General features: G+C 44.1%; 2 protein-coding genes across 2 annotated transcripts; one reads left to right on the top strand and one right to left on the bottom strand.

Annotated features, from left to right (window-relative positions):
- Positions 1-43: 43 nt before the first annotated feature.
- On the top strand, positions 44-1,027 carry LOC135824622 (thioredoxin-like protein 4A). Its single transcript, XM_065337356.1, has one exon. It carries the CDS (start codon positions 171-173, stop codon positions 597-599), a length of 429 nt encoding a protein of 142 aa, XP_065193428.1. The 5' UTR covers positions 44-170; the 3' UTR covers positions 600-1,027.
- Positions 1,028-1,757: 730 nt separating this feature from the next.
- LOC135824610 (protein canopy homolog 2-like) lies at positions 1,758-10,879 on the bottom strand. Its single transcript, XM_065337347.1, has 6 exons — positions 10,619-10,879; positions 8,059-8,173; positions 7,363-7,430; positions 4,509-4,751; positions 3,957-4,053; positions 1,758-2,923 (listed from the first exon to the last, which is right to left on the bottom strand). Exons 2-6 carry the CDS (start codon positions 8,162-8,164, stop codon positions 2,742-2,744), a joined length of 696 nt encoding a protein of 231 aa, XP_065193419.1. The 5' UTR covers positions 8,165-8,173; positions 10,619-10,879; the 3' UTR covers positions 1,758-2,741.
- Between the last annotated feature and the right edge of the window lie 1,282 nt (positions 10,880-12,161).

The following is a 12,161-nucleotide window of genomic DNA, read 5'->3' as shown; positions in this document are numbered from 1 at the left end:
CACACGTCTACAAAAAGATTGAAAAAGTTTGAAAGAGAAACGTGTTTTATATTTTCATTGTTCGTGTTTATTACTTCAAAAGCTTCAAAAGCGGAGGCAAAAGCAATCTGTGTTGTTGACGAACATTAGTTCTATTCTAGTGGGATTAGTTGGAACATCGACCGTCAACCATGTCGTACATGCTCCAGCATCTTCACAATGGATATCAAGTGGATCAAGGTATTGTGACGGAGGAGGATCGTGTCGTTGTTATCCGGTTTGGCCATGACTGGGACCCTACATGCATGGCCATGGACGAGACGTTGTACAGAGTTGCAGAGAAGGTAAAGAATTATGCTGCCATCTACTTAGTGGACATAACGGAGGTTCCAGATTTCAACAAGATGTACGAGTTGTATGATCCATGTACGTTGATGTTCTTCTATCGAAACAAGCATATCATGATTGATCTGGGGACAGGAAATAACAATAAGATCAACTGGGCAATCAAGGACAGCCAGGAGATGATAGATATCGTAGAAACCGTCTACCGAGGTGCACGGAAAGGACGCGGTCTGGTCGTATCACCAAAGGACTACTCAACTAAATATCGTTATTGAGGCCAGCACAGCTCTCCTGTCATGCTGAAAAGAAGAAGAAGAAGAAGAAAACATTTGCACATAATTATATATTTCCTTCTGGACAGAATTGCTCTGACCAGACATCAAAAAATTCTTGAGATCAGTTTTAAACATAGGGTACTCGCTTCGAAGATCTGCCATCAGCAGTTATTGGCTGGTTAATTGACTAGTGGTGGAGAGTCTTGTTTTATAGTGTGTTCGCTTCATATCTTTCATGTTCGCTTCATGTTGGCATAAAATAATACAGTGCGCACAACATTATACCGTCTTGTTAAAAGTCAGCATGACATTGTCGTTCCTCTCACTCTTTTTGTTTATGTTGTAGACGAAATCCTTTGTACTTCTCACCCTTTGGTTTGAAGTTATAGTTCGTATCTTAATGAATACCATTTGCTTTTTGAGTTCTATACAGTGCTATCGAGCCCCGAAAGACGAACAGGCTAGGACTTCACTATTAAAGGACAGTACTGGTGCCGGTATATCATCATGTACACGATGGTTCGATCACACAATGGACAATGCTGCATGGTCGCAACAGAGCATTGCTAGTGCTTTATATACAGTAAAACCTGTCAAGGCGACCACCTGTCCTAGAGGACCACGGCAACTAGGACCGAGGGGTGTTATTTCTAGTCCAATGACCCTGGATAAGGAGACCGCCTGCACACGGGGACCACGTTTTGTAGGTCTGTTGGCTTGAGCGGTCGGCTAAGACGGGTTTCACTGTACATGTACAATGCTGCTCAATGAAATCCAGTCGCGTTACTCAAGTTTGTGTCCTGCACCATCGCAGCCCAGTGCCCGGCGCGTACTTGAATGACTCGACGACTGGATTTCATTGAGCAGTACTGTAGTTGGCGCGTGCATAGTCCCTTCAAGTACCCGTAGTCTCACTTGTCTTCTTGAGTCATTGGCGTCACATCCCACAGCACAATAGCTTATACCAGGAGTACATGTACTCTTGCTTATACACTTATAAAGTTATATCTCTCTTTAATATCCGGACCTCAAAGTTTCAGGCACACTGTGGGTGAATTTTAGTAGAATTTTTAGTGCTTGTTTTGCCGGTTTTGTGGAAATAGTGACGTTATATGCCAGATCTCTAGCTCTGGCGCTTCCCCATCAAAACAGACGTGATTCAGAGTGACGGATATTTCCCAGTTATGGGCAGTGCCCAGTCACGGACAAAAAAAAGGAAAATAATATACTACACCAAACTTCCTGGATACTGTTGATCTACGATAAACTGGCTCTCATATGCCACGACCTATGTTTCAATACAGCCCTCCAGAGCAGAGAAACAGCCAGAACAAAACAAATTTTACACATTTGTTAAAAAAAAGCCAAATCACCTTGTACTTGCAATACCAACACATGCACATTTGTTAAAAAAAACAGCAGTTAAAAGCAGTGAAAGTAGGATGGATACTGCATGTAAAAAAATAAGAGCGTGTCGGCCAAGTAATGGGGACATAATGAAACCTGGTACATGTATTCAATTAAGCACAGTGCGAAGATATTACAATTTTTGAATCATGCTTTCTGCCAGGATGTGTCTGTTACGAGACAATTCTGTAATAGACATGTACCATGTGTACTGCAGAGAGTGGCCAGTCATGGCAATGAGCCCTACACATATCAGCAAGAGTACACAATCATGCCCTCTAGTGCACTTGAAACACCACATGCACTTCTTGTTCTGTGCGGAGATTTGAGTACACGGTTTCTTGTTCTGCATGGCAACCTCCTGCTGCAAAGCTTGAGCAATGTCAACAGTGTGACTACTAGTATACGCCAATACGGCCACCACAAACACGCACGCATATGCACACCTGCCACTGCTCAAAAGCACGCAAAGGTAATGATTCTCAAGGTACAGAGTTGTGTCAAGCTTAATTAATGTACAGTGTTGAAGATGCCATTTGAACAGGCCATGGACTTGTGATAGCAGAAGATAACTTTCGGGCACGTTCATTTTTTCATCTGTTTTTCTCACCAGCAAACAGTTTATATTGATAAATACTAGCGCAAGCAAACAACAAAGTTGTCTCAGCAAGAATAGCAAAGTTGAGGAGGAACAGCGAAGAAGAAAAGATAGGCAAGCAGAGTCTGTCTGCACCACTATAGCTCTTCCTTTTTCAATGGAACGTCTGTCGTAATCGAAGCTTTGGTGGCTTTCTTCGCTTTTTCCTTCTCCAACTTCTTTCGCTTCCTCTCTTCTCTCTTCCTTGCTTTTTCCTCGTCTTTCTCCTTCTTTCTGTCAACGGCAGCGAACGGATGTTCTGCCGTTTTGTCGCAGTATTCTAGGACAGCAGTGATATAGAGTAGACAAAGGACACAAGAGACAACGGCAGCAGCAGCAAAGAGTAGCAAGTCAAGTCATCAACACTTCAAAAATATACCTCAATGACTTGGTGCTGCAAAGGCAAAGACAGAACAACATGCCAGAAGAGCATTAGCAGCACCAAGAGCACATCATTAACCAGAGTGCACAAGTCCTGCAGAAAGAGCCCTTAGTAAAATCGTATGCTTGTGTAGGTCTTGGTGACTGCTCGGCTGTGTTGCATCATGCCTCATGGCATGCCACACTTTTCACATGGCTATTTTCAGGTGTTTAACCTTACCATGGAGGTACTTTCTATTGCTCATTGCTGCTTGTTGCAAGAAAGGGGACACATGCATTTCCCACTATCACCCTGTAATGTGAAACGGCAATTTCTCAACAAACCTATGGCGTGACAGGATTTCAAATTAATTACTCATGATGACCAAACAACAAACTTTGCTGTGGGTATGCTGTTTGCTGCACGGACACTGAGCTGAACACTCTGGTTGATGTACTCTCGGTAGCACCAATAATAAAGGCCGATTCACAATACAACTTTTTGCGACGCGATATGTGACTTGCGACGAGCTGCGACATACGATTCACAATGGGTTACGTTTTTGCGACGTCCCTGTGCAGTGCATGTACTATGCACGTGCATCCAGAGTAGAAACTGTTCTCCATTTGTGTATGCCGCACATCGCAAAGTTGAACTTTCTTCGACTTGCGGCAAGTGCCTTGCGACTGTACGCGACAGCTCGCGGAAGGCATTTCCTTGTCGCAACTGTCGCAAATTGCGTGTTGCGTCGCAAAAAGTCGTCTTGTGAATTGACCTTTATAGCAGCAGCAACAGCAACAGCAGAACCACCAACAGAATCACCACCGACAACGCGTACGAGTATATGACCACAACCTAGAACAGTAGCATGACCAACGCTGCAAAACTAGAAACAAAAGAAAGAGTGCATGAAATTTAATTCCCAGGCAGACTAATATTATAATAAACTTACTCGTCACATCCATGCAAAAATGGTTCTTGATATCTGGGTGATTATTGCGGAAAAGCTCCAGAAGCTGCTCTTCGTACACTTCCACTGTGTTATCACACTGCAGACATCAGGAACAAATAGATCCAGACCAGCCGAGCATTAGTACATGTATGCATGTATGGGTGGGAATACAAGAGCAAGAAGTTCGCAATCTCTCAACATGTGCACCAACTAAAAGTTATTTGTACTATCAACAGCACATTAGCACAAATGCATGCAACTGTGATAGCGAAGCCACCCTCTGACATATTATAAGCTGTGCCGTTTCAGTCATGCTGTGCACCTCCCTAGGCCAGTAGAGAACATGATAAAGGGTGACGCTGTGGTGGATGGGCAGTGTAATATTTGTACAGCTAACACACACACACACACACACACCATGTACACACACACACACACACACATGTAAGTCATGCATGCACACATACTTGTACTCCGTGAGTCCTACATGTACATAATAATAATAATTATTATTATTATTGACTTCACAAAGGGTTAAATGTAGCAACTTACATAGTGTCTCAGTGCTCTCAGTGCATCAGGATTGTAGGTGATGTTGTTCAACCCAAGAGGAGTGCCATCACGAGATTGCATACGCCTGAAGATACGGGAGCCATCTGGATTGGTGTTCTGAATGTAGTTCTCGGCCTCTCCGCAGATATCTTCCAACAGTTCAGTCAGATAAGCTTCACTCGTCAGGAAGTCAATGCTTTTCGTGTGCGTTTTTCCACTTGGATCTAGCCGAAAGCTCCCAACCTGCACAACACAGACAAGTATACAGCCACCGCAACAGCATAATGCAGCTGGACTTGGGCGAGGCACTCTGATCTGATGGATGGCTAAAACAAATAAAAGAGGGTGCAACTCCCCCTGCCTTGAGCTGTTATACAGTAAAACTGCCCTTATCCGGACGCACCTCATCCGGGCACGCATGTCTACTGAGCACCTTTTCAGAGTCACACAAAAATCGGCATCTCAACGAAAAACAGACCCAAAACTATTGACTGGCATGAAAACGTTTTAATAATTGTATACACAATAAGTATGTACTGTACCAGACATAGAAATCCAGTCGATTGACCGGGGCCGGCGCCCTCAGCGCATACAGACCGCTGCGTGCAGTGCACATGTTGATCCGATGCGACCCAGCGCGCTGCAGCGCATCAACATGCATGTGTGTACCGCTTATCCACGGCTGCATGGCCAGCGCCCTGGGGCTGCTAGACGTGCGACCGGATTTCCATGTCCACAACAGTATGTACTGAGCTACGGGCCATTGCTAGTTACGGGCAGTGCCTGGTCCCAATCTGCCAGGATAAGAGGAGTTCTACAGTACACTCGGCCAAGACAAAACATTTGTGTGTCCATTTCGAATGGAAGTGTAATCAAGCGTAGATAGACCCTTCCGCTTTTGTCATGTGTGACACGGTGCAAGACTGCAAGTTCATCATGCTCTGTATAAATGTATCTTCAATCTGCTGTTCTACTTCAACTGCTACGCCATGGCTGGTTATAATCGCCCACATCATACGTACGTTGGCTAACGCCACATGATTGCGTGTAATACTACTACTACATGTACTTTGATATTATTACAGGGTGCGACAGAGCTCTCGGCCATTGAAGAAAATATTGAGTCACCTCCACCATTAAACTGTGCTCTTTAGCCGACTAGACCCCCTGCACACAACCATCACCATTGCGAGGACACTTCCGTAGACGATATTGATAAACTCCTTCAGACAGCTGTTTCGCTAATACATAGCTCATCAGTGAAGGTAGATGCTGAATGATTAAAAATATAGACCAAACTGCTATTATATAGGGGGTTTCCACATACAAAACTGGCATAGCTGAGGTGATAACGCGGGGAAAAGAAAAGTGTGAAGTACTGTGGACGCGCATGGGACATGCATGCAGCGTCGGAAATTCGGCGCGGAAAATCAATCACTATTCAATGCAGAAATAACGTGCCAGAATCAGAGTACTATGTAGCTAGTGAGAGTCTGTGTACTAGTATTGCAGTTATTTCTGCATTGAATAGTGATTGATTTTCCGCGCCGAATTTCCGACACTGCATGCATGTCCCATGCGCGTCAACAGTACTTCACACTTTTCCCCGCGTTATCACCTCAGCTATGCCAGTTTTGTATGTGGAAACCCCCTATATAATAGCAGTTTGGTCTATATTTTTAATCATTCAACATCTACCTTCACTGATGAGCTATGTATTAGCGAAACAGCTGTCTGAAGGAGTTTATCAATATCGTCTACGGAAGTGTCCTCGCAATGGTGATGGTTGTGTGCAGGAGGGTCTAGTCGGCTAAAGAGCGCAGTTTAATGGTGGAGGTGACTCAACATGTACTTTGAAGTAATAATAATAATAATAATAATACGGGTAACTGCCATAGACGTGATGTACTGTGTTGCCCAATGAAATTCGACCACATGAGTCAGGTTTACACCCTGGACCAGTGCACAGTCCAGCGTTTACAGGTGTGGGGGTGCACAACAACTCGCATCAGTCGCATACCGGTAATCGCATTTCAGTGAACAGCACTGTATCAATTCATGGTGCCGATGACTTATGACTACAGATGATGGCATCAGTAGGGCTGCGCAATGCTTATGCCATAAAAATGTTCCGTTATGGGGGCAAATGATCGTGCGGTCGCACACGCTTGGCGGTGTACTCTTGCTAGAGCAATTCAGTTCCTGTGCTAGCTTGCTGTGCGGTCCTAACAACAGTGGTACTAGGGTCATGGGAGTAAGAAGAGTCTCAGAGATCGAGAGTACCATAATGCTACAGACTACATCCTCCATGTATGTGGACGATACATTATAGCTTGTACTCTGTCAAATCAAACACACTTCAACAGTACAGCACAGCACAGTACTAATTATTCCGATATCAATCATTGGCAATTGCCGGTCAGAAAAGACACCAAGCGAGATTCTACTTGTTATTGGACGATTTGTCAATAGTCCTTATGCACATTGTACAGATGTACGAAGTTCTGTACTAGTTATAGGGCCGTAGGTGTGTATATATCCGGTTGGGTGTTCATTGTGTGCTATACATGCGTGTTTGACCCATTTAGCCTCATAATTCGCGGCGAACAATCACTTTTCCAGCTTCTTCACTTTGGGATTGAACTAACGACTCGCTAGATCACTGTCGAAAAAGTGTTCGTATGAAATGCCTTCAGGGCCCATTTCGCTGTGGAAATAGCAATAAACACAATATGGTCCTGCACATTCAACACCCAACCGGGTCTACGGGATTCTACGGGATTTCGTGCATCTGTACAACGTGCATAAGGCCTATTGTTGATACGGAAAGTACAAATCTTAGCATTGTACATACCTCAATTTTCTTTTTGGGATTGTGGACTTTCCTGGCAAAGAACAGCTCATCCACGAGCATGTGGCATGCTTTGAAGATAGAAACAGAAATCAGACAAAATGAAACACATCAAACTCAAGACACTATTAATACACAAGGAGAAACTCAAAACACACTAGTATTCCACATCAGTTGACCAGAATGTATTCCCATTTGCCAGGACCTTGCTTATACATGTAGCTTTCTTCTGTTTCTCATGACAATCAAGACATTGCAATTGAACCCATACTACAAAAGAGTCCTGAGAGTTAAGCATGCATGCATGCACCCACACACCTAAGATCTTATAAGCCCACCACCAGAAGCGATGGTGCAGCAGAAGCCATAGTGACTTGTGCTGGGATTAGCAAGGCTGAAGACATAATTGCCCCTATTTAGCTATACAGCTTTTGAAGTGGTCTTCAATGGCCAGTTAACACGCCTACACAAACACCCACACCTGCGCGCACACCCACATCAATGCGCATGCCCAATCCCCCCCCCCCCCCCCACTCACACATCTACATGCACCCCCCCCCCCCACACACACACGGTAGATGGTTTCATTCCCTGTAGCTCCCAAGTACATGTATGTGACAATGTTAAGACACAAATTTAGAGCTTCGGCAAAGGAATGTTTCCAAAACCGTATGTCGTTGAAAGCAGTCATAACAATACCTGCACAGTACAAGTCCATCTCCTTCTCAGCCCGTGATGGTGCGACATGGACACAGACCAACAGCATCAAAGTGGCTGCAAATGCAATTGCTGTTACACTGCGCATGGTTGATGTCTGATTGCGCAATATCAACAAAACAAGAAAACAAAGGAAGTCAATAAAAAAGATCCACAGCAGTGAAGCTTGCATGCCGTCCTACCGGTAGCACCCAAGATATAGCTCTGCAAAAGGAAAATCGACATGTCATGCTACACAAAGTATGTACTAATTGTACAAAACCGGACGCCAATATCTAACGGTACTCCTCATGCATGACACTATTGTGGAATTACTGGCTCAGTATCAGAGTTATATTTTGCACACCTGATGAGCCGTCACGAACATTATGGCGAAACGTACGTCGTGTGAAACTACTTGTTATTGTAGTCAACTCGTCCACAATAGTGTCATGCATGAGGAGTACAGTTAGATATTGGCGTCCGGTTTTGTACAATTCGTTTTCGCAAAGCTTCCCCTTTCCTTTATCTCTGATATTGCTGACCCACCCAAGTTGGGTGGTGTGTTGCTTTGCTGCTTCGAATTGTAGTTAGACCGCATTGTCATGTTATTGCATGTAACTGGTCTCGTCATCGTCCTGTAACAGTCGGCATTCTTGGTGCAGTGGGACTTAGTTTGTGCACATTTTCGCCGCGTTCACCTTCTCCTCTTCGGTCCTACCTAACCATGAACCTTCCAATTGGAAGGCCGTTGGTTTACGCACTGGAGATGTGTTAGCGCTAGGTCTCAGGTCTTTGAATGTCTCAGAAGCCTGTCAGTTTTGTGCCCTGGTATCGCACTTTCTGATTGCTTAACATCTTGTTACAGTCGTGGATAGTTGCTTCATAACTCATTCCCTTGTGTTTTCTTCTACTTTAGTGACTTTGCATTTATTACTGGCTCAGTATCCGAGTTAAATCTTTACAACATTCTGTACAGCCAATAGTATAGAGGTTAGGGGACATCCGTAAATACAGTCAGACCTCGCTTATCCGGTCCTCTTTTATCCGGATCCCTCGTCATCCGGAAGAAAATCTTTGGTTATCGATTCATAGCATACGCCATGCATACATACAGCACAGTGTGTTCGATTATCCGGATATTTCTGTGGAAAACGGATGTGTGCGGTCAAGCGAGGTCTGATTGTACCGATATTTTTCCAAGACGATATTTTTTTCATTTCTCCCCAGACGTCTAGACCCCCTGCCCCCTCAAAACGAACATACACATGTTTATGCAGGGGATTGATATTTTTCAATGAAGTGCAACTTCTCATGAAACGTGATCAACCGCAACTCCAAATTCACGGTACACATAAGTTTTCATTGCGACGGTCGCAAAACCTTGATGTGGCTATATTCACGAGGCTGACTTTCACTTTTTGTAGGTCATCAACGACTTGTTTGCACAGTGCCCGTCCACATTTTAGTGATCGATATTTTTTTAAACAAAAACGAGACAGAGACAACCCCCTCCCCCAAACGAATCAATATCTTCTCTAAAAAATATTGATATTTGTGGACGACCCCTTATGGAAAATGATGTCATGGTCGCGAGCTTATGGGTGCCAAGTGGGAGTCAGCGGCTTTGCTTGAGCTAGTGCATCGCTGTTCCATAGCTTTGCCACTCCATACAAAGCATTTCAACTGATAATGTAATTGCATAACCTCTATACTGACTGTAATGTCACATTATGTGCAGTGTCAGGGTCATATCAGGCAAACAAAATGTTCAGCCACAACTCATTCATTATGGTGGACATCGAAGCCTCAGGCCGAAAATAAATGTGCGCCGACTATTTGTTGAACTGAACATGCATATTCACTACTAATAGTACTATTACTGAGTACTATTGTGTATTGAACCACTACGTAATACTATGACGCTGAGTGTCACTGCCAACTAACTTAGGCTGCAACCACACTAGGTACAAAATCACGTACAAACGGCATTACAGTAGAAATCGTCATGCCGACGCGTGCGAAATGCAAAATGCGCTTTGTAGGTTTTCAGCAACTGGCGCACCCCTGTAGGAAGCCACGTTTGTCGTTTTCGCGCTCCTTCTGCTGTCTACAACTTTGCTTTTGTACCGGGTCATCGTACATAGCATCAGCATCAGCATTGTTTTTGAATTTCCCGGTCTTTTCCAGCGCATGGCACACGCTTTGGTACGGCAACGTCACGTGCTGGTCGCGTGAAAACGTCATCTATGCAGACCGAAAAGTGTAGTGTGGTTGAGTACCGACTTGTACTGAGATATGCATGAAAATTTGTACTGTGATTTTTACGTAGTGTGGTTGCGGCCTTACACTTCATGTGCAAAGTTTGAAAGCATCAACTTGGCCAAGCGACAATAAACCAAGAAATAGCCTACCGCTACACAATTACAGCAAAGTAATTGCCCAGGTACGGTATGGCAATCAATGAAGTGCTCAATCTCCTATGATATGCATAGCTACGATGAAAGATAATCCAACTTCAAACAAAAAGCAGTTTTCCATGTCAGATACTTGCGAAGCTTACCTTATAATAATATTATCTGTGTGTTGAGAACCTCCACAACTTCACAAGCCTGTGATCTCAGTAAACACCGGCACTTTCCGGGTTCAGACAGCACAACTGCTTTATCACAAAGTAATTTATGGCGAAGTAGTTGGAGAGAACTTTCTTCTTGCAACGACACAACACTCAGCTGAGATGTACACGTCGGATCAGACACAAGTCACAATAACAACACTGCCAGGCAGTGGTAATAAAACACGTCAGCAAGCAAGCGCTCGAAAAGCAGCATGCCACGGCTGTTCTGAGTGCGACATTTATCAATATGGCGGCGTACCGTAGCAACCAGCATCGCAACAGCTCGCGTACGCACAGCGTGCCGACGCGTGCAGTCTTTCTGCACATTTTTCAAATTTATCGAAGAGAGTTTTTGTTTTTGGGGCGATGGATTCGTGCCTTGGAGAGGTCGTATGAGGCCATGCTGGAGGAGAATAAGTCTACCACCAAGACCTGGAAGACTCCCTTCGGCGAAGTACTGAAGTTAGTATGTCCTGGAGTCAATACAGGAATTGTTTTCAAGACTATGCAGTGTAATAAATTCTAGTATTTAAATGTAGTGCATCATGGAATTAGGTGTGTTTGAAACTTCGGAACAAGAAGAGGGCACGTTTGCTTGACTCACTACCATCATGACGTGAACAGATGGAACCCCACTGCTCTTATTCTAGAACATGTTCTCCCCTGAGGACAGCTTACAGCCAGATTTCCGTGCATAAGAAAAGAGCACAAATAAATCGTTAGACTGATTGCAATTCATCTTGGAGAAGGATAGAATTCGATCGTCTGCTACTCTCTCAACGCAAAGTTGATGACATAGCAGCTACATGTACGTCTCTTCATGCGTGTGCTCTTCACTTTGGGATCAATGTGAGGATATTAGGATTGCTGGAAATCAGATTCTGTATACTATTGGACAGCAGTTTCTGCATTGCACATGCTCCACAGTGCTCATCGGCAAGGATGTTGAATTTGCGTGTAACCCTTCACCACCCTACTCTCCATACTATTCCAGATCAGCACCAACTGAACATTGAAGTGTTTCATTTCCAGTAGAATGTGCTCCTCCAATAAGTGCGGCATTGGAGGCGGTGATATTTATTGCCACAGTTGCACTGCTGATCTTCGTCATGAAAGTAGCAATGGATGATGATCAAGTCAACCAGTGGGCTTGCAGTGATAAGCAAAGTACCACAATACATCATCAAGTGTCATAGCATGGCGGAGTTGGTTGCCCGCAACGCTTCCATGTTGGTGTTGTTAGTGTACAAATAGAGGATATCTTCCAGTCTCCAACTTTTAAAGCACATGGACCTGCTATAGGTGTTATTCTTCTATCAATGCTTGTTTCAAGTCACAGAATTATTTAGCTTCTCAGTACAGCTTTGATTTAATTCGCCGTATTGTAATTAATGTGAAGAAGAGGTTGATGCGACTTCGGCGATACTTGGGGAATTGTGTGTTGCTCCCTACGTAGGAGCTTGCGCTATTCCTGCCGACTTGAATTCTC

This window comes from Sycon ciliatum, chromosome 1 (assembly GCF_964019385.1).
Source record: "Sycon ciliatum chromosome 1, ocSycCili1.1, whole genome shotgun sequence".
NCBI lineage: Eukaryota > Metazoa > Porifera > Calcarea > Leucosolenida > Sycettidae > Sycon > Sycon ciliatum.
The sequence above is the reverse complement of the archived record's forward strand: the minus strand, read 5'-3'. Positions and strand labels throughout refer to the sequence as shown.